The sequence below is a fragment of the Gadus chalcogrammus genome, chromosome 18 (assembly GCF_026213295.1).
Source record: "Gadus chalcogrammus isolate NIFS_2021 chromosome 18, NIFS_Gcha_1.0, whole genome shotgun sequence".
Classification (NCBI taxonomy): Eukaryota; Metazoa; Chordata; class Actinopteri; order Gadiformes; family Gadidae; genus Gadus; species Gadus chalcogrammus.
In genome coordinates this window covers 21,715,379-21,739,303 of record NC_079429.1, presented here as the reverse complement: position 1 = coordinate 21,739,303, position 23,925 = coordinate 21,715,379, and the positions used below count along the sequence as shown (strand labels likewise).

Here is a 23,925-nt window from a genome sequence, read left to right as displayed (position 1 = left end):
GACCCATCTGAGAACGTGAAGGGTATCACCGCCTGTAGGGGGCGCCGTGGGCAACAGTCAAAGTATGTCATCGGAAGGATAAAGCGGATGTACGGGTCTGCGGCGGAAGTAGAACCTTCAAGATGAAGATGGACGTGGACGGAGTTGATCATGTAAGCGTCTTTATTTTATTTAAAATGCATCATCCTTGCTGATTTTTCTCCAAGCCAGGCCAGACATGTAGCGTTACACAGGAGGCGGCGGACGAGGCGTTACGGGACGGACTGTGTGTTAATAGGGTTAATGAAGGCAGCTCTACGCTGTTTGCTGTATCATGGTAGCTATCAGGCTAGTGTCAACACAGGCTAACACCTCAGAGCCACTGGTCATGTTTCTGCTGTACAGATCAACCTTTTGTAGAAATGAAACGTATTGAGTGTACACAATATGTGTGTAGGTGAGTCTGGTTGGTCCTGCTGTCCAAAAACAACCCGTCTTCCACGTATGACGTGATCTCAATTCATTGTACCAACAAGTATACATCACTATCACTTTTATACAATTCTACATCACTGACTATACCAAGAATACATCACTATCACTTTAATACATGAATACATCACTATCACATTTTATACCAAGTATACATCACTATCCCTATTTATACCAAGTATACATCACTATACCAAGTATACATGACACCATCATCACTTTCATTATTTATACAAGCCTTCAGCACTATCGATATTTATAAAAGTCTACATCACTATACAAGTCTACATCACTCATTATTTATACAAGTCTACATCGCTATCTATACAAGTCCACATCACTATCACTTTAGTACCAAATCACATCACTATCGCTATTTATAAAAGTAAACCTATAATCCAAACGAGTTTTCTGATTTCCAATGCGAGTGCCTGAAGCTCTGTAGCGTTACTGTTCAGAGATGAGGAGTTTGGGGGGGTCTTAATCTGCTCCTTCATTATTGCCTTTTTTCACTTCTGGCAGATGGAAACGGGAGACTGCAAAGGAGGGTCCGGCCTCCGACAATATTACCTGTCCAAAATAGAAGAACTCCAGGTGAGCGACACGTGAAATGTATTTGTATCCCTTCTCTTGTGTGAATTATTTGACGTGTTGACTCAAATATCAATTTTAACGCTAATCCTCGCTGTCAATCCAGCTGACTGTGAACGACAAGAGCCAGAATCTGAGGCGTCTGCAGGCACAGAGAAATGAGCTCAACGCTAAAGGTATGTCATACTGCTGAAACTCCAAATAGTTTGTAACGCAGCGTTCTTAAGGCGGTGCGAATAATCAAAAAGAGCCTTTATGGTCTAGGGGTGTGAACTGAGTCTGTTACCAAAAATTGTCAATGGTCACACAACCCCTTTTTTTTTCGTGTACACGGTTAACCGTTTTTATTTTTTTTAAAGTGGACCGCAGTCGAGCTATAGGGGGATTATTTGTTTATCAACACAGCGGATGTGCGAGCAGAATGATCGCAAAAAGAAAATTTGTTTGATCGGTTGCCATGGTTATCTCTGTGTGATTAATTTGCAGTTGCGGTGTTAATTAGGATGTTGTCCGCTTACTGTTAGATTAAACTAATCAGAAAACGCGGTTATATGCTATAGACCCTATAGTATCTGTGGTATAAATGCTGGGACGTATTTCGAATTCTAAATATGTGAACTTTATGTTGAAAGTATGGGCCGTCGCGATTCCCCTTGAAACAATGGTGTGGTTATTATTATTTTTTTACGGTTTTCGTTTACTGATTTTTCCTAAACGGTTATGATTTACTAACCGGTTACACGTGTACCCATGCACACCCCTATTATGGTCTGCAAATGGTATTGTATCTACATGAAGATACTGTCTCACGTGATGCCCAAATTTGTAGGACACGCCTATTTTAGAGAAAGGGAAATTAGTTTGTCTGATGCCATACTTTACATAGCCAGATACTTCAATGTATTGATTTTCTGTTAGGGTGCACTCACACTAGGCCACCTGGCCTTGGCCGTATTCACACCTAACCGTGCTCAACTGGCCCCATTTTTCTCTGGCCATCTGGCCGTGGCCGTTGGCCGTCGCAAATGCGGCCTGGCAACGGTAGGCTCTTGTACATGCGTCATCACGTCGTAACACGTCATCACCAAGCGTCCGCTGCATGGACCATAATAAAGTCTGCCGCCGGTCAGAGTTTTAACAACAATGGACAACAACACAGAGAACACAGTTCGCACTTTGCTGAGTCTGTTGCTTATCGTCTGCCCAAATGGCTAACATACACTCGACTTCTCTATGGGACCAACGTGAACCAACAGTTGAACTGCTTGACGCCATGTTTACCGTTTAATGGGAAAGAAGGCTCGTCGCCTTTATTATGTCCATGGTCGTCGCATGGACTATACGTCATCCAGCTCAGGTTGCGTAGCCGTGCGTGTGCGCTAGGGCTGGCCCGAATGCCATTTTTCAGGCTTTGAATATTCGTTGGTTTTTCCGAGCGAATATTCGAATACTCGTTCCAGAAAAAAACACCATCAAAAACAACATTAATAATCCCTATATATTCCATGGAACCGATTTTGACAGTATCTGCATATTTTGTTGAAGATTTAATAGCTTTTAAACGTTAATTAGTAGGCCTAAGTAGGTTGAAGTTCCTTAGTTTTTCCCTGTGAAAGCGAACAGCTGTTGCTCCATTCCAAATCAGCTGTTCTCTGCCATCTCAGCCCTTACGGGAGCTTTTCAATTCATCCTGGAACGTGCATCTTTTCAGGGAATTTGTACAATAAATCCATAACAAATACCGAATATTGATTGTCTTATGTGTCCATATTATATTGACCGGGCATTCCCAAGACGCTCACGCTCTGCAGCAAGCCAGTCACAGTTGATTGGTGCGGCGCTGTACAGCGAACGTAAACAAACAACTAAGCTAAGGTTTTAAGTATTACTTTTCCTCCAGAGATCCCGCTAATGTTGTGTTATAAAGTAAAGGGAAACAAGATATCTATTCTTCTTCCACCTCTCTCGCTTCTCTGCTTGGTTTCGCTGACGCTTATAGTTTGCCTCCCTCGCTCTGGTAACGTCACGTACGTGGAAAAAAAAAAAAAAACGAAGCTCCGAATACTGATTTAAGCTTTGAATACTAACTTTCCAAACAAGTATTTGAATAATTCGGGCCAGCCCTAGTGTGCGCGTGTCGGCTCATTAGCATTTGTACCGTGGCGGCCCGGCACGCCATGATAAAGAGAGCCACGATAATATAGAGATATGTATCCAGCTGTTCTGTCGAAAAAAACTATTACGTTAATATTGTGATCGTTTGATGCTGAAATCGCGATAACAATTCGATTAATCGCTCAGCCCTACGCTGTGTTACAGTGTGTTTGCTGCGCTAGGCTAAGGGTTTTGCCTGCTGTATTAGTTTGTTTTCTGCGCTAGGCTAAGGGTTTGGCCTGCTGTGTTAGTTTGTTTTCTGCGCTAGGCTAAGGGTTTTGCGTGCTGTGTTACAATGCGTTTGCTGCGCTAGGCTAAGGGTTTTGCATGCTGTGTTACAGTGCGTTTGCTGCGCGAGGAGCTGCAGCTGCTGCAGGAGCAGGGCTCATACGTTGGAGAGGTGGTCCGTGCCATGGACAAAAAGAAAGTGCTCGTCAAGGTAAGGATCAATCCCTCACATATTTTTTTATCATCTAAAGCATGACTATGTGTGAGCAGTGTTTGTAATAACGCTGTTTAAAAGAACAACCTTTGGTAGCGGCGTTATTTTTTCAGTAATGGGATAATCGATCTAATAACTGTTTCCGTCGTTACAGTGCCGTTACTGTTACTGTACGTTAAATGCAGTTCTTTACTATGAATTGATAGAATAAACTGCGTAATCCCTGGCTGGAGACCGGGCGGGTTAACAACGAGATAAGTGATTATGATTGGCTAAGGCAAAGTCATGTTTATGGTAGCTTGTGTGTTTTTACAGCTTGTGTATTTTTACACACAAGCTAGGACATGCGTGCCACACACGCACACACCAAACAGATTCAATTAAGCAGCAGAAATGGCGAGTCCGGAGCAATTCAATGAAAGTTGGCATTTTCTGTAGTATTCCGGCATATGTTCCAAAGCCTTTCCAACCAATCAAATATCTTTTAAGTTGGAAGTATGTCAGGGCCTTGAATGGGGAGTTCAGCCATTTAACACATTAAGGCCAAGTGAAAACTGCTCAGAAAAATCCAAATTCTTAACCTTTCTTTCAGTAGCGCAAATAGTTACTTTCCCTGGTTAAGTGTTACTTTCATTATAGAGGTAATTCAGTTACAAACTCAGTTTCTTTTTGGAATAAGCAGTGAGTAATTAACGAATTACTTTTTTAAAGTAACGTTCCCAACACTGTGTGTGTAATGTGTAAATATGTCGATTTAGTCCATTAAAATACTGGTTGGCTTTGTAATCTATTTCAAGTAGAATGTTTATTGCATCAGTTTTCAACCGTCTGTAACCATGTGGTTTGGTTCTAGGGAGAGGACTATCGTGTATTAACTTTTCTCTCTTCTCCCCCGGCAGGTGCATCCAGAGGGCAAGTTTGTTGTGGATGTGGACAAGAACATTGACATCAATGATGTAAGAGCTGTTCTTGTGTGGATCTTTCTGGAATGTAGCTGTGGTTTTTATTCACATTTAGTTTAACGATTTAATCTAATGTGACGTACAAGTTAGGCTGAAAACAAGAACAAATGTGGAGTAGCTACAAAATATATTTTGTATTCCGGTTCAGTTGATATCACGATTTTTTGGTCCGGTTCGGTACGTTTCTGGTGATATATATATATATATATATATATATATATATATATATATATATATATATATATATATATATATATATATATATATATATATATATATATATATATATATATATATATATTAGGGGTGTGACGATACACTCGGCTCACGAGACGAGCCACGATATTCGGTTCACAATCGAGACGAGATTTTAAGAAAACTACAATGACAAAATATATGACTGGACCAACAGACTTTTATTTAACCGAGTTGCCCATGCATTTTGAAATGTTTTATTATAACTCTTAACATTCATGAAATTGAAACTAAAACAAAAATTTATAAAAGTTGAAGTAAAATAAATTAAATTAAATAATTCTCTTTTTTTTTCAAGTGCAAACAATATTATGTGCAAAACCAAATCAAAGTTCTACTCCATCAATACAGAGTGCAAATAGTGCAAACAGTCTGACCAAGTATGTCACTGACAACTTGGTATTGTCCGTGTCTTATCAGTCACTCTACTGCCATTCATAATTTCCGCCGGGTACCCCAAATGCTGCCAAACAAATCATTTAAAAGTGGCGGGGGCATCTTCGACGGTAATACGGGTATTTTCCGACGTCATTCTGGCTGCCTATGGCTGCTTCCCCTCCTTCTCCTCCTCTTCTTCTTTCCTTCTCCTTCGTGAGAGTTTCTGGCAGGCGAGATGTATCAAAGGCGACTATTACTGCCCCTACCAGGCCACAAATAGATAGTTTTGGATAGCTCAGAAATCTCGCGAGACAGATTTTTACGCGACGGGTAATATCGTCGAGGTTAATCTCGCGAGAATCTCGTGGCACGAGATCTTGTCACACCCCTGGATATCTATATGTAATTTATATACTATATAATACTATATATAATATATATATATAATAATATATATAATAATATATATAATATATATATATATATACCTATATATATATATATATATATATACTAATAGATATAATTATAAGATTATATATATAATATGCGTTATATTGACAGCACTTTTTTTTATCACGCGATTAGCGCTCCTTTGGCTTGGCAAACGTTGTTGTTTTTTCACCTGCTGTCTAGCAACATCTAGTCACGTTAGAAAAACTACAACACCATACCAGATCTAGCTACACCGGAAACAAAACAAAAAGCACGGCGCACAAACTTGTTGGGGCAAGCAAGGATACGGAGCGGCTGAAAAACTCCTTAAAAGTGTGTGCGTGTTTGTGTGTCACTCTGTTCGAGCCTGCATGAAAGTTCAAAGTCGTCATTAGCTTTTAGTTCTTTCTGACCAATCGCAGTTCAAGGCCCACCTGGTTTGTACACCTTCGGGAGTGGCCACTCAGTTACTCCCCTCTAGACAAAATCGACTTGGTTGGGATGATGACAGTTTGTAAGTGTTGCGTCTGTTAAGTAAGTGAGAGGTTGCCGGTGCACAGCTCAGACTACCGGACGGCGCTGCAAGGAACTTTTATGAACGCAATATTGTTATCCCGCAGTAATCAGCCCGACAGCTCCGAAACGCTAACGGCCCACTGGGAATTCTCCCGACTCTCCCGATTAACACTGTCAGTATTTCCGCTAGAAGAAATTGGTGCCGGTCATGTGACCGGGAAGGTTTCAATGTTTCATTTTAAACAAATCGGTCGAATTTTGTCCGTGTTTATTGCGCTTAAAAAAATTGATAGGCAGGCTATCTAAAGAAGTGTGCGATCATATTTTGATTCACCATGGTTGTTAAATACCGGTACTCCGCAAAGCTTGCCGCCGGCTTTTCGGCTAAACTTGCGCCGCCGTTTAGTTCATAAACCTACGGTAGTCTATAGCGATCAATTTGAGCGAGTGCACGAAATGTAACAACTTATTTATTTATCACACAGGCTACGCTACAATCAAAACCCTCATTGTTTTACATGAATTGGACTAAACAAATGACCACTGTAGCATATTTAAACACAATTCAAATGAAACACATTCAAAGTATTTCTGCTCAATGTAAGAGGTTGAATCTTCCCCACGTGACTGAAGTTTGTATACAGAGCGCATGCCTGTATGCGTGCAGGGTTGATGCGCTCCACTTCTTTCTGTGGAGAACCAGCGCCTTGAATATTCCGCATAAAACGAAACCGGATCGTTTTCGCCCGTTTCGGTTCCGTGTGGACGGGGCCTTATTTCCAATCGGTCATTCTGACCGGAGACATTTAGAATTTTCGGTCCTCCTCATTTTTTTCCGGTCAAAGACCAGTAATTACCAGACAACGGGAACTCTGCTGTGTGTGTGTATGTGTGCTTTATTGACTTTAAAATAGAGCTGTCCCGATGAAGACATGTCATTGCTGCAGCGGTCTGATTGGTTTAATACCGGTGTTGAACCACAGAACCGCAGCAGTGACTAGGTCCTGTCCTGTGTTCAAAGAGGTGATGGTGCTGCCATATGGGCCCCGGTTAGGTCCTGTCCTTTGTTTTAAGAGGTGATGGTGCTGCCATATGGGCCCCGGTTCGGTCCTGTCCTGTGTTTTAAGAGGTGATGGTGCTGCCATATGGGCCCCGGTTAGGTCCTGTCCTGTGTTTAAAGAGGTGATGGTGCTGCCATATGCGCCCCGGTTTGGAGCAGGGCTGGAAGTTCTAGCGTGGCGCATACTAGGAAATGCTCTATTGTAGATGAAGGAACGGAGGAGGTGGAGTGGGAATAGTTGGTTGGTGAGGACTAGGGATGTGTCGGTCGCGACTGATTCGTTACAACGAACGAATCCCGAACGTGAAACGACAAGAACGGGTTCCCAAAACAAGAAGACGACTGGTTCTTTGATTCTTTTTTTTAACATCACCAAACATATTGGTCACGTAAATAAAATATACAAACGAACAGGATCTCCCGCTCGCCCGCGACTTATATTGATTGAGTCTACAACTTCCCTCAAAAGATTCAGCCAATGAGAGGGTAGCAATGGTGTTGGAATGGCACCTGGGTAACCAATGACAAGGCGGTACCGTCGAATATGCGCGCTTTCTCTCTCCTCCTGACGTATCTTGGGTCATACCATGTCGACTCCCATATATTCCCCCTACATTTTTCGAAAATAGACATTGACCTCCATCTGTTTATTGGATAAACGCATTTCCCAATCCCAGGAGTCTTTGCTCCATTCTACGTCAATTTAAGAACAAACAAAGAAATTATAACTGCAGTTCGTATTTTTTATTTATGACCATGCAAGTTCTGTAATGCCTGAACAATGAAGAATTAAATGTAAAGTAAAATAAAATTATCAATGTAAAACCATGAATGAAATATAGAGAGTAAGCAAGTGGTATAAATATTGGTGGGACGTTCGACATACTATATAGCAGCATCTCCAAACGGCGGACTGCGGTCTTGACGGTCCTATCCGGACCCACGACCAATCAAAAAAATATATATATAAAAAAAAAATTTTTTAATTTTTTTTTAAGATGTAATCTGACGTAACGAACGAATCAAAACGAACGAATCAAATAAACAAATCGTTATAGTGAACTGAACTGAAAGAACTAGTTCCCGGAAAAGAATCATTTTGCCCATCCCTAGTGAGGACAGATGTCCAGACGTTCGATGTAGAAGAAAAAAGGAGCAGCGGCAAAAGCATTTGAGAATGATTTTAAATTGAGTCAATTTTTTAAAACGACAGATGGATGGTACATGACATGGCATGACGGAGCCGAAACGGGCGTACACGATCCGGTTTCGTTTTATGCGGTTCAGGAATATCCCCGTAAAGAGGAGTCATTGAGAAACCGCATCGAGCTGTAGAAACGTTGTAGTAAATGATTATGGCGCTGGTTCTCCACAGAAAAAAGTGGCGCGCATACAGCCTGCGCGCTGTATACAAACATTCAGTTACGAGGAGATTCAACCTTTTAAATTGAGCAGAAGTACTTTTTAATGTACAGTTAATAATTACATTTATCAAGGGGGGGGCCTTTTTTCTTTAAAGCTACAAAAAGAATACAAATAAAATTATAAATAAAAAATTCAACGCAACTCTGACGTCACCCAACTGGTGGGGGGCTAATGACGTCATCGTTTGCATTTCAGCCGTCCACACGAATCCTAGGACGAAACCGGATAGGTCCGGATAGTTTTGAAACCACCTCCGAGGATGGTTTCAGAAATGTGCGGTTTCGGGCTCCGGATCCGCCGGCTCCGTCTGGACGGTCGACCGAAACCCTTGTGCGGTTTCACCCAAAAATCGGCTCCGTGTGGACGGGGCCTAAGAATCGGCGAAAGAAAATGGGAAACCAATTCTTTCAGGGTGCAACCAAATAAAAAAAGTTAGTCTTGAGCTCTGCTTGGACAGCGACAACACATCCTCAGACACAGCGACCCAAACGGTTCGGATGATGTACCGGTCCATCCCTAGTTTGTATTATTCCTAGATTTCCTTTAAACGCATCAGTAGTTCCTAATGGACCCCCCTTTGCCCAGGTGACCCCTAACTGCCGCGTGGCTCTGCGTAACGACAGCTACACCCTGCACAAGATCCTGCCAAACAAGGTAGACCCCCTGGTGTCCCTGATGATGGTGGAGAAGGTGCCCGACTCCACCTACGAGATGATCGGGGGCCTGGACAAGCAGATCAAGGAGATCAAGGAAGTGATCGAGCTGCCGGTCAAGCATCCTGAGCTCTTCGAGGCGCTCGGCATCGCACAGCCCAAGGTCGGTGAAACGAAGCAGGAAAAAACCTCAGGGGCTGGGGGGAACTGACAGCTTAATAACTGACCGTTTCATAGTGTTACTAGAGCTGGGGGGAACCGACAGCTTAATAACTGACCGTTTCATAGTGTTACTAGAGCTGGGGGGAACCGACAGCTTAATAACTGACCGTTTCATAGTGTTACTAGAGCTGGGTTGGACTGACGGCTTAATAACTGACCGTTTCATAGTGTTACTAGAGTTGGGTGGGACTGAGAAGTTAATGCAGTAACTTTCTATTTCATCGTGTCACTAGAGCTGGGCGGGACTGGCTAATAACTGTTAAATTTTGTAGTATTATGAGGGCTTAATTACCGTTATTTAGCTTAACGACAGCTAAATAACTCGGCTACTTCTAGTCTTGGTGGTATGGATGCGAAACACCCTCTAGGTGCGAGCCATCCCATATAGTCATGCATCACTTGGTCATAGCGCTGCTACGGGCTACCGCTATTGCCCTGCAGTGCGGTGTTGACCGCAGCATAACGTCATGCGTGTCTCTTCCCCGACCCCAGGGAGTGCTTCTGTACGGCCCTCCTGGCACAGGGAAGACCCTGCTGGCCAGAGCCGTGGCCCACCACACGGACTGCACCTTCATCAGGGTGTCGGGCTCGGAGCTGGTCCAGAAGTTCATCGGAGAGGGTGAGGGGTGGTGTGATGTCAAGCACCTGGTTTATTACAAATAGTTGGAGTTATTAATGTGTATCTCCAGTCATTTGGTCACAATTTAAACCTCAAAGACATTCAGACTCCTGCCCACCAGTCGCCATATTCTCTAACAAGATATTCAGATTATTCTGACAGAATCCTCTTTCCAGAGGATGTTAACCCTTGTGTTTCTCCTCCCAGGCGCCCGCATGGTGCGAGAGCTCTTCGTCATGGCCCGCGAGCACGCCCCCTCCATCATCTTCATGGACGAGATCGACTCCATCGGCTCGTCGCGTCTGGAGGGCGGCTCGGGGGGAGACAGCGAGGTGCAAAGGACCATGCTGGAGCTGCTCAACCAGCTGGATGGCTTCGAGGCCACCAAGAACATCAAGGTTCACACACACCTGCACGCACTCACTTACGTGTGTTAGAGCTGGGACGATTAGAAAATCTTCAAAAATTCGTCGACATGAATAATTTGCGTCGACGCGTCGCCTCCCCCCCCCCCCCCCCCCCCCCCCCCCCCGCCACTCTCACTCCAGTCGTGGCGGTAAATATGCACCAGAACGCTAGTCGCCAATCGTTTAAATTCATAACAATGGCGGCGGCAAGCAGTAGCGGGAGCACAGAGGCTGGTGGTATAAAACTCGGCCAAAAGCCGAGCTCCGAGGGTTTGTTTACCAGCGTTGCTATGGCGACCGGTCTTGCGTGTTCCAGCGGTCTATTAGGTATCTAATAAGCTGTCTAATCACTTCATTCAATGCCTCTTCCGTGGTCATTACAATATTATGAATAGACTGTCGGGTTCGGATTTTTTACTCTGGTGAAAAGAGAACTTTTGTCATGTTATGTAGTTCTAGTCTAGCTGTTGACTGTCGGAATTCCACGATCTAGCAACCAGTTCTAAGTAGTAAGAGAACTTTTGTCATGTTATGTAGTTCTAGTCTAGCTGTTGACTGTCGAAATTCCACGATCTATCAACAAGTTCTCAGTAGTAAACACACACTACAAGTTGACAATTTAAATTACATAAATCCTTTTCGAAGTTGGGTCTCTGAGGTGGTGTCACGTTAAAATTGTACCGGGGGCGAAAATTGTACCGGCCTACGTCATCGTTTGTTTACATCCTGACAACCTGCCCGGCAACAGACGACGCGATGCAGAAAACATGTTTCCAAACGACGAAATAACATAATACAGATAGCGGATCGCTATCTGTATTATGAAAGATAGCGATAACACTTGTTTTTACTTTATATTTGTATTGTATGTAATTGTTTAATCGAAACAATACAAAAAAATTGCCCGCGAAACGGGCGATCGCGTCAAATGACAAATGTTTGGCCCGCGAAACGGGCGATCGCGTCAAATGACGTAGGAGGGTTCTTGAAACATAATACAGATAACGGATCGCTAGATAACACTTGTTTTTACTTTATATTGTATTGTATTGAATTGTTTAATCGAATTTAGCTAGTAAACTGAGTGTTTTAAGCAGGTTTCATAGTCTAGAATGTTCAAGAACCTTCCTACGTGATTTGACGCGTCATTTGACGCGATCGCCCGTTTTGCGGGGCAATTTTTTTTATTGTTTCGATTAAACAATTAAATACAATACAAATATAAAGTAAAAACAGTGTTATCGCTATCTATCATAATACAGATAGCGATCCGCTATCTGTATTATGTTATTTCGTCGTTTGGAAACATGTTTTCTGCATCGCGTCGTCTGTTGCAGGGCAGGTTGTCAGGATGTAAACAAACGATGACGTAGGCCGGTACAATTTTCGCCCCCGGTACAATTTTAACGTGACAGTGGCAGTGCATTATTTTTCAGTTTGCACAATGAGAGAGGGAGGAAGGAGTAGAACAGTATTTTTATAGTTGGTATATTCCTCCTGATTGACTTATTTTGTTCATTTGTTAGATACTACATATGGCATCAAAATGCGCTATTTTGCAGTTTGCACAATTTAAGTGCCGTGTTGCACAATGTTATTGCACAAAAAAGTGGCATGTTAAAGAAATGTTTAATAAATGTTGATATTTTAACAACAAATATTTTGATATCCATATTGTGTGAAAAGTTACATTGATGAAGTAATGTGAAATAATCGGTAACTGAAAAAATAATCGTTAGATTAATGGTAAAATTAGTCGTTAGATTAGTCGACTAATCGAAAAAATAATCACTAGAATAATCGTTTGAAAAATAATCGTTTGGGACAGCTCTAGTGTGTGTTTACTCTCTTTTTAAAGTCTGCTCTCCAGACTAACAGTGATGTAGCGTGGTTGGACTAAAGTCTGCTCTTCAGAAAGTGATGTAGCGTGGTTGTACTAAAGTCTGCTCTCCAGACTAACAGTGATGTAGCGTGGTTGGACTAAAGTCTGCTCCTGTAGCGTGGACGACTAAAGTCTGCTCTCCAGACTAACCGTGATGTAGCGTGGTTGGACTAAAGTCTGCTCCAGTGTCGTCCCCATGGCGGTGGGAGTCCGTCTGTAACCACCTCCTTTCTCCTCCAGGTCATCATGGCCACCAACCGGATCGACATCCTGGACTCTGCTCTGCTGCGGCCTGGCCGCATCGACCGGAAGATCGAGTTCCCCCCTCCCAACGAGGCTGTGAGTTCCGCCCACCAACACACCTTATAACACTGCCCACAAACACCAACTTACGCTTAGGCTATTGTTTACATGTCATACATGTCATTGTGTACATGTCATACATGTCATTGTGTACATGTCATGAGGTACTCCCCATCAGTGGGCAGGGTAGCCGCGGGGTCTTAAAAGTCTAAAAAAAATCTTAAATTTCATGTTCCTAAATTAAGGCCTTAAAAAGTCTTAAATTGCGTTACCCTAGTCTTAATTTTTTAAAGATGGTCTTAAATTTCCTACTAAGATATGTTTTCGTAGTCAACCGGACTGTAAAACAAGGGGAAAATGGGGGGCGTTTTGCGTATCGGGGTTTTGCGTAACGTCAGAGAGCGCTTCATTTATTGGAGTATGCGCGAACATTACTTTGGGTTTTCGCGCCGGCAACCTATTTTATTAAGCCTGATACATGTTCACATTGAATTTGCGTTGCGTTCCTCTGGGTCTGTCACAAACTACTTAAGCTACACCCTCCCCACCTCAGTTCTGTTCGCTTTGCATTGCTGGAAGTGAGTAGGGGGAGTGGTTAAGTAGAGCCTTCAGATTGGACGGTTTGACTTTAGAGTTGCCGTCATGTTTTGTATTTTTATTTTTGACATTATTGTTTTATACAGGGGATTGATAAAGTTCTATCTATTGAACAGAAAGAAACACTTGGTCATACCTTTACACACTTTACCACAGCATTGGCCTACTGAATGCCACAGATATATTTTAAGCATTGGACTGAATGCCACATAAATATATAATTATGTTTTTGCACTTTTACAACGTTTAAAAGTTCAGGGAAAAGTATAGCCTCTACTGGTGTTGCTTAGGCCAATATCCTTTTGAGGCAGTGTTGTTTCCGAATATAAGTGTTCAGTGTTTCCCGCAGGATTTTTTTCAGCAGCGGGGGTGTGGTCCCGGAACCCTCTAGGGGGGTCCGGGGGCATGCTCCCCCAGCCGAATTTTTTTTGTACCCTTCACATTGGAATGCATGAATCTGGTGCACTTTGAGAGGAGAATATGCACTTAAATCCTATTCAAACAGTCCTGTGTATTACTGTAGATGGGATTATTGGTGTTGTAACTTTGCCTTTTGTGTCTTCATTTACAGATTTTTATATTTTGTATAGTAATATTTAAACAAAAAATGCCACAACGCAAATATAATTTGCACAATTTATTTACAGATTTTTGCCTAATGCTTAAACACTAAACATGGTTGCTATGCCCAAAGCATAACTGTTTTTTACATAAGACACTTAGTTCAAAATGAAATCTCCTGCAACAATGGGCAAAACACATCTTTTTAAATTATAAACCTAACTAAAATTTGAAAAGAACACAGACTCACACACATGAAAAATAAAAAAGAAAGCTAATTGAATACCAATCAGTGTGAGCCTTAGCACTACAAATAGACCTCAGGTGAGCTCAGCTCCTTTGTGAGACAGTGAGAGTCAGGGAAGAGGACAAGAGAGCGACAGGAGGATGAGGACAAAGAAGACAACAGACGGAGAACTGTGAAGTTTTTGCTCATCCACAAAGGCTACATCCAGCCTGGGAGCATTTAATTCTCCTTGGCTTTTTAAAGAAGAGCTCCAGGGCTCTTCTGTAGGGGAATTCGGTGGTGGGGGGGCCATTGATGCTGACTCTCAAACAAGTCGCCAGATGCTAATGACCACATGCTTACAGGCGATTAGCATAAATCCCTAACTAAGATACGCGATGAAAACGGATTTTATATGGCAATAAAGAACAACATCGGATCTAACAGTATGGATTCATTTTTCTAAGTTCCCGAAAATACCTATAGGCTATAAATTCTTGACTGGATATAAGCTCCTGTAAAGGCTATGAGTGATCCCAAAAAGAGCGACAACACGCACACACATACATAGGCCTACACACACACAATACTAGAGGAAAAACGGCACGGAGGTTGCGGTTTATAGATGCAATAAAATGATTGGGCTCAGAGGGTTTTTAACACTGGTGGTCATGTAGCGACACATTTTAGCAACTTACTTTCTCTCTCTCTCGGTCTGTCTCTCTCTCTCTGTCTGTCTCTCTCTCTCAGTGTCTGTCTCTCTCTTTCCTTCTTCCTTCGATCTTCCGCTTCACTCGCTACTGCTAGAATCAATGTAACTTTGCAACCGTGTAAGGTAACCTACTGCCAACAACTATTTTTCTTCTTTGATGTTGGTTACGTGACGCGTGCTGCGCAATTGACGTTACGCGCTGTACATTTTCTAAAAGGAGCTACGTATAAAAAAATTTTAGAAGGATTTTTATTGCAGCGGCGGCGAAAATTCAGCAGCGGCGGCGCGCCGCTGCTGTGTGAACGTGGGGGAAACACTGGTGTTAAGGGCCAATAATGCTTACTATCATACATTAGTCACCATGTCTGTGGACGGGTTAGGGTTTGGGCTGGCTCCATACATTACGAAGGAGTTAGTAAAAGAGGTCAACGAGGCAAGGGGAGGATTCATTGAAATGGTTGAGGAAATTTGAATGCTGAGAAACTACAGCAATTTGAAAAGAGTTTGTTTATATTTTATATTGTGTGTTGAAAGTTTGATATTTAAACCAAAAATACAGCTACACTTTCACACCATGACTTTGTGTATTGTTTTTTTAATCTTTTATTATAATTTCTGGGTACATGGTCTTAAAGGTCCCATGACATGAAAATCTCACTTTATGAGGTTTTCTAACATAAATATGAGTTTCCCTAGCCTGCCTATGGTCCCCCAGTGGCTAAAACTTGCGTTTGGTGTAAAACGAGCACTAGCTGTTCTGCTCGCCTTTGAAAAAAACGGAGGCTCAAGCGCGCTGATTTGGAATGTCTGTATTCATGACGTCATCAGGAATCTCAGCTTCTCCCCTAACTCTGCCTGGCCCGCCCAGAGACGTTGGCCCGCCAATGACTCGACCGTGTGTGTGTGTGTGTGTGTGTGTGTGTGTGTGTGTGTGTGTGTGTGTACACACACACTTTAACGCAAGTGTTTCTTGTCGGTTCTTTGACGTGTCTTGTATTTCCACAACGAGACTGTTGTGGGGGTTATCTGAGCAATGGTTGAGAAGGAATTGGGGGAAAGGAACTTTGGCTTTGACTTGCTGAAGTACATGAACTGTGTCATGCCGCCGGTTGCCGCGAGGCACCATCGCCCGGCAGCAGGCAGACGGCAGCAGGCAGCCGGCAGCAGGCAGCGCCCGGTTCAGTCGACTTCAGGTTGATGTGAAAGTGGAAGAACCAGAGACGTCGCAGAACCCGACAAAGTCGTTTGTGATTCATAATATCGTCTGGAGGCGCACACAGCTTTTGGCCGCGATATGTATTAAATGATATAGATTTCTATGTATTATATGTTATTTAGATATAGAGCTCCAGGACTGTAACGCAAGTGTTGTACACTTCCTTATTATTTGGATAACCGTTCTGCTTTTGGTGTTATGGCGCATAACACGTCGGACTCTCGTCTCTGGTATTTCTACAACGAGACTCGTATTGGGGGTTATCTCAGCCAGGGATGGGCCGATAGTCGATACTATCGACGATAGATGGAATCCATCGTCGATCGTCTCAAGTAGTCGATAAAAAGGCGATAATTATATTTTAATAATTCATTTATTTATTTTTTTAAAAGCGCTGTGGTAGCTATTTTTTCAACTTAAAAAGCCCCGCAAATTGTAATTGAAATTAACTGGCACCGGTGGAAAACATACTATGTAGCGCTGACCTGCCGTATTCACTCACTGCTGCGAGAGGAGAGGGGAGGGGCTCGAAACCTACCGGTCTGCTCGCACGGCGAAATGACATCACACCCCGCTGCACCATTTCCGGGTTACAGCTGTGGTACATGAGCTGTGTTCGAAATCGTTCCCTATTCACTCACTCACTATTCCCTATAGCAGTGGTTTTCAAACTGTGGGGCGCGCCCCCCCTGGGGGGCGCCAGAGTTCTTCAGGGGGGGCGCGACGTGAGAAAAAATAAACCCGAAGAAAACCCTGAAAGACGATGATTCAAATCATCAGTCGTACTTCAACTGTAGAAGTAACATAACTAAATCAATTTTCAACCGTTTATCTTCGTGCAAACCATTTAACAAATCTACACACTTGTATCTTCAATAATATCGAAACAGAATTTCGATATCATTTAAAATGTCTTTACAGTTTTAGTTTCATACTGCTTCGTTTTCAGCTGTTTTCATTGAAGAAGTCAGCCCATTCTGATACACCTACTTCTAGACATCGTAACTCATTCCTTTTTCAACCGTTTACCATCGTTCAAACCATTAAACAAATCTACACACTTGTATCTTCAATACTATCTAAACGGAATTTTGATAGCATTTATACTTTTTTCAGAATCACAGTTTTAGTTTCAAACCGGCGTCGTTTTCAGTTGGTTATAATAATTGAGGTCACCATAGCAACACCGGTAAACAAACCCCGCCGAATAGTCGAATCTCTGGACTGAAAAGGCAGATCTGATTCGACTCAGAAAATTCAGAGTCGGGGACCCTGAATGAATCTGTAAACTGGCAGTTTACACAGATTAAGATGTTCAAATGTATTTAAAAAAGGTTAAGCTAAAACATGCTTAGATAAAGTTGTTAAATTTTGTTGTTTAAAAACGCAAAAAGATGTAATGTTTCAGAAATATGTTTAAAAAATATGTTAAAAAATTTGTTTCAAATGTTTCAAAAATATGTTCCAAATGTTTTAAAATTATGATCGGAGATGTTTGAAATGTGTAAAATAATTAAAATAGCTTTCAAAACACAGGTATTTAGAAAAAAAAATTGGGGGGGGGGGGGGGCTCAGCTGAATTTTTTTCTCTGAGGGGGGGCTCACACTCGCACACTTTGAAAACCCCTGCCCTATAGTGTTCATGATATAGTGCACTACATAGGGAACGTACAAACGAGAATTCGGACACTACGCTGAACATTTCTAAACGTAATTTGCGTCAGTAAATGCGCCGGGTATTTGTGGACGCAGACGGATGCGCCCAGATTGTGTAAACTAACCGGGCACTCGAGAGGAAAGCTGGAGGTTGTATTGATGTTGAATGTTACATTTCCTTGAACAAGGTTTTTCTTATTACTTTTGAATGTTTCATTTTCTTGTTAAATCCCAAATAAATTGTTGATATTTCTAAACGAAAGCCGGAGACTCCATTAAATGTAGTCGTTTTCGCCGCTTGCGGTTATTGAGCTTCTTCTTCTCCTCCGGAAAAACACGACTGCATTGCATTGGGGTATATGGGAGTAACACGTAGGGAACATCATATGTACACTCACATTTTGGGTATTTTAAGTGCATATAGGGCATGAAATTAACCAGTGAGAATTCGAACAACACTACAAAATAGCAAGCACCCTATATAGTGCACTATATCCGTGATAGGGAACGATTTCGAACACAGCTACGAGCTGTGTGTCATCAGCGTGTGTGACATGACAGCGCCGCCGGCGCCGACGCATCGAAACTTAAATCAGCTGAGGCTCACGCTGGTCCAAGGGGAAGACCATCGTATCTGTTTTTAAGAAAAAAATCGAAAAATAAAAACGCGATTTTTTTCAAAGTGATAAATTATTATAAATAATTAATATTATACAATTATTATAAAGATGACCCCCCGATAGTATCGACTATCGGCGATCGCTAGGGGGCGCTATCGGACGATGGAACCTTGTAGACGATTGCCCAACCCTAATCTCAGCCATGGTTGAGAAGGAATTGGGGGAAAGGAACTTTGGCCTTGACTGGCTGAAGTACATGAACTGCGTCATGCCGCCGGTTGCCGCGAGGCACCATCGCCCGGCAGCCGGCAGCAGGCAGCGCGCGGTTCAGTCGACTTCAGGTTGACGTGAAAGTGGAAGAACCAGAGACGTCGCTGAACCCGACAAAGTCGTTTGTGATTCATAATATCGTCTGGAGGTGCACACAGCTTTTGGCCGTGTTGATATGTATTAAATGATATAGATTTCTATGTATTATATGATATTATTTAGATATAGAGCTCCAGGACTGTAACGCAAGTGTTGTACACTTCCTTGTTATTTGGATAACCGTTCTGTCGGACTCTTGTCTCTGGTATTTCTACAACAAGACTCGTATTGGGGGTTATCTCAGCCAAGGTTGAGAATGAATTGGGGGGAAGGAACTTTGGCTTTGACTCCCTTAAGAACATGAACCACGACATGGAGGAGAAAGGGATTGTTGGCGGCGAATGTCTCCCGCTTGAGACTAGGGCTGCACAATATATTGAATTTTTATCGCGATGACGATATTGGCGTCCCACGATGACACGTAGTGTTCCCGCGATATTTTTGCGATATATTTTTTTATTTATTTTTAATTTTTTATTTTAATTTAAATGTCAATTTTAAATAATGCACCCGCAAAAAAAAGAAACCAAGCGCTCCCTGTACACCTGTCTGCGACTGCGTGAGTCCGGCGCGAAGCGTGAAAAGAGGGGGGGGGGGGGGGGGGGGGGGGGGGGGAGTGGCCTGGCGCTGAGCACAGTGTGTGGCTCCTACCACAAGGGGGTGGTAGAAATTCGAAAGATTTTTTTTTCAATGAATAATCGTGGTAAATAATCGTGATATCAATATTGATCAAAATAATCGTGATAATCATTTTGGCAATAATCGTGCAGCCCTACTTGAGACCCGCTGAAGGACCATAAGCGCTGCCCGGCAACGATCACTTTCTCCTCCTTGTCGCGGTTCAGTCTACTTCACATTGATGAGGACGTTGAAGAACCAGGAACGTCGGAGAACCCAACGCGGTCGTTTGAGATTCATAATATCGGCTCACACAGCTTTTGGCCGTTATAATATATATTATATGATATAGATATCCATGTAGGCTATATGATAATATTTATATATAGAGCTCCAGGACTCCCGTGTGTTCTAGAATATTTACAGAACACGGCTAAAGGCTGTGTGCGCCTCGCCATTGCGATACATCCACTGTAAACAGAGCGCATGGTACCGTGGCTGCAAGCTGCTCAGGGCCACACCCCCACCCTCCTCCTTGACCCGCCTCGCTCCTCCTCATTTGCATTATAGCTACAGACACCAAAACAGCGCATTTGGGGGAAGCTCAATGTGCGACTGGCTCGGAGTGGCTGTAACTCTGCACCACGGCTGAATTTCGGGAACGTCTTTGAATACTGTGTTAGTTGCCCACTAATACCTATATTAAAGAATACATAAAATAGCATGTCATGGGACCTTTAAGAGACATCAGGCCTCTAGGCTTTGAGTTAGGCCCTCCGTTTGGCTCTTTGATTGGTGAGTGCACACATCTTTTGGCACATTCATTAATGTATTGACATGAATGTTTAATGTGTTCCAACCGCTTAATGGGTGCGATGTAGGTCTTAATTTTCATTGAAGTGGTCTTAAAAAAGTCTAAAAAAAGTCTTAAATTTGGGTTGATCAAACCTGGGGAAACCCTGGTGGGATCCCCAGATCAGTGTTTCCCATACATAGACCAATGTGGGGCGCAGCGCCACAGATTCAACACCGAGCGCCACAAATTGATTCCGCTTATTTATTTATTTTTTGCAATTTTTAAATATAAATATCATTCCGTTCATTCATCTCCTCATAGCTCTCTTTCTCCCTGACATTCTTGTTCACACAGACATACGCACACGAACACGCACACAAAGAGACGAGCGCGCATTCATGCCAGTGGTGAGCGGGTACACTTATAAACAGCTGATTTGCCCGCTCCTCCTCTCAACGCACCCATCAAAAGAAAACCCAAAGCAGCGGGATATAAGGCACGGAGAAGACGGTCGGCGACCGTTTTACCAAAGTCTAGTATGATATACTGTGCTCAAAAACACCTGCCCAAAATTATTGTTAACTCAGAAAAGATAATGTTAGCCCTTATGAACTCAACGTTACTGATATTGAACATCCCGCACCCTAAGTCAGCACAGAAAATCTTGGTAACGCAGAAAACGATACGATTTAATATGAAGTGGGTGGGTTCCCCATCGCTAACATCATTGGGTGTTGAGTGAGTCTGATGTCGTCGTCCCCCTCCCCAGGCTCGTCTTGACATCCTGAAGATCCACTCCAGGAAGATGAACCTGACCCGGGGCATCAACCTCAGGAAGATCGCAGAGCTCATGCCCGGAGCGTCCGGAGCCGAGGTTAAGGTGAGCCCACGACGTACATGGACCCAGACTGGGATCAGACCCAGACCGGGATCAGACCCAGACCGGGATCAGACCCAGACCGGGATCAGATCACGATTAGGGATCAGATCACGATTAGGGATCAGATCACGATTAGGGATCAGACCCAGACCGGGATCAGATCACGATAAGGGATCAGACCCAGACCGGGATCAGACCACGATTAGGGATCAGACCCAGACTGGGATCAGAGAGGGGTCAGCTCCATGGAAGTTCCTCTTCAGGGTAATCGCATAGTCTTTATAGAGTATTAAAAAAGTATTACTTTTCATTTTCCAAAATTAAGGCCTTAAAAGTATTAAATTTCATCTTAATTTTTTTAAGGGTTTTACATTATCAATAGATAGCATAATTCAAATATTCTGCGTAATGTCCATGAAGCCAAACATTCTGGAGTCTTTGCTACAAATGTCAATTCATACTTGGAGTGGTGCTGTCAAAAATATAAATTTTTCAATGGATTTTTTTAACTGTTTCAATAATAATTTTCTGCAGTATCAATACAAGAATACCAGCTGCGCTTTCTCGCTCTCCTCTCTCGGATAGCGAGACACACAGCGCCAACATGGCCCCGCTTCCAGTCAATCTCTCGCGGTCTCTGGACCCGCCTCCTGTCATTCAATCGCGTTCTTTGGCAAAAATCGACCAAAACTCTTTTGCCACTAAACTTGGTGTTTACAATCAATAACTAGAGAAGGTTTCTGTGGAAATTGGTAAATTGCCTTCAATCATAGCGCTGAAGACATGTCCTTTAGCGCTATCTGGTGGCCATATTGTTTATTTGCGAGTGGTGTTTTTCGAGTGGTGTCAAAATTGTACAAGAGATCTACCTGTTTGTGTCTCATAGTACTACAGGGTTACAAACTGATAATGACCAACTGATCATTATTTCAGGTGGAAATGTAATTTTCCACTTAGTATTCTAGCTTTATGCCCTCTTACCTAGTAGTTTCCTAATTGAATATTTCCCTTGCACAGGATCCTTCTATTATTTTCCCTGTGGTATTGAAATGGTATTGAACATTGATACTTTTCAAGGTTTTGTATCGAAGTTAGGAAATCCAGTATTGTGAAAACACTACTTCGCAGTCACGTGACTACTGCTACGTCGCTTTGCGTTGGAACTGCGTCATTGCGGACCCCTCTACGGTCGACGCATTGGTTACGACTCATGCCCGCTATGTCACGTGAGCGCGAAAGCATAATATCCTTACTGTGTAGCATGCGCAAAACAGTGGGGAAAATTGTAAGAAGTCAAGAGAGATTTTTGGGAAGTGTATCAATAATAAAAAAATAATTACATTGCAGTTTAAATCTATTTGATTGTTAGGTAAGGGTTATGCCGTTTGGGCCTTGGACTGGAATGGTCAAACACTTGTTAAATGGGACATATGAAAACAACACTTTGCCTGGGATTTGGGTTGTTTTGGGTCTCTGGTGCTCCCACACGCATACAAACTTTGAAAATAGTCTGTACATGATTTTTTGAGTGAGATATGCATTTCTGAATGTACCCCGCCTATACCAAACAAGCGAGTCAGTTTCGGCGCCCCCTCTTACGTAGGAAGGGGCACAGTTGAGTGATCGTTCAAATGAACCACTGATCAGTGATGCATACACGTGATTTATGATGTGGAATATTGTTTAAGGTATAAATGAAAGACGTAAGTGGATCTTTACACTCTTCATGTATTTGGGGTCAGGGCAGCTGACCTCAGCTCTTCATCCTGTTGTACTGCGCTTGCAACTAGACAGCTGGTTGACCTCTAGCTGGTTAGGTCGCAGACGTGTTAAACTGGCGTCCAGCAGGGTGTGATGAGAACATGTGTGTGACGATAACCTGTGTGTGTGTTGTAGGGAGTTTGCACAGAGTCCGGCATGTACGCCCTGAGAGAACGAAGAGTCCATGTCAACCAGGAGGACTTTGAGATGGCCGTGGCCAAGGTCTCACTCACTCACTCACACACTCTCTCTCTCTCTCTCTCTCTCTCTCTCTCTCTCTCTCTCTCTCTCTCTCTCTCTCTCTCTCTCTCTCTCTCTCTCTCTCCTCTCTCTCTCCTCTCTCTCTCTCTCTCTCTCTCTCTCTCTCTCTCTCTCTCTCCTCTCTCTCTCTCTCTCTCTCTCTCTCTCTCTCTCTCTCTCTCTCTCTCTCTCTCTCTCTCTCTCTCTCATATTTATATATATATTGTTGTTGTTTATACTTGACCCAATCCTTATGCAAAACATCAGCTGTCCCTTGTGACCCTTTGATCTGAAGCCCTTTTCAAACCCTCTGTCCCCAGGTGATGCAGAAGGACAGTGAGAAGAACATGTCCATCAAGAAGCTGTGGAAGTAAACACCTGTAGTGTTGAGGCCTCGTGCAGAAACGCCTCCGCCAACAAACTAGTGTATATTCTCCTTACCTTTTGTTTATGCTTTGTACTCGTAGCCTTTAAACCATCGCAAATTAAAGTTTGTCCCGAAGTAAAGGATGTGGTCTGTCTGACTTATTAAAAGAATGCAGTCCAGAGACTTGTTCGACTTTTGTTTATTGATGGAACACGTCCACGATTGGAAGCCAGATTAATCATTTGCAGAGGTCCATTGTTACCATTGTACATTGATTGATTATGCATATTGTTTATGGCACAGTATAAGTTTCCTGATAAATAGTGGTACATTTGCTCGAATCAGACTTTTGAACACTTAATAGAAGTCCTCACTAATACATGCCAGATACACAACATTCAGGATATGATTCATAGAGCAGGGTTACATTAAAACAAGAAACCGCTGCTAAATCAATCCTCATTCACACAGATGATTCGGAACGGAAGTTTGTAATGGGTTAGGGTTAGGGTCAGGTGATGTCATTTTCAA

The 23,925-nt window shown here is 42.8% G+C and overlaps 1 protein-coding gene across 1 annotated transcript; it reads left to right on the top strand.

Annotated features, from left to right (window-relative positions):
• The first annotated feature begins 47 nt into the window (after nt 1–47).
• Nucleotides 48–23,572, top strand: psmc5 (proteasome 26S subunit, ATPase 5). The gene is made up of 12 exons (XM_056577135.1): nt 48–152; nt 994–1,065; nt 1,169–1,238; nt 3,558–3,655; nt 4,558–4,614; nt 9,275–9,505; nt 10,057–10,183; nt 10,391–10,581; nt 12,713–12,811; nt 20,916–21,026; nt 22,923–23,009; nt 23,348–23,572. The coding sequence occupies exons 1-12, from the start codon at nt 123–125 to the stop codon at nt 23,399–23,401; spliced, it is 1,227 nt and encodes a 408-aa protein (XP_056433110.1). The 5' UTR covers nt 48–122; the 3' UTR covers nt 23,402–23,572.
• The last annotated feature ends 353 nt before the right edge of the window (nt 23,573–23,925 follow it).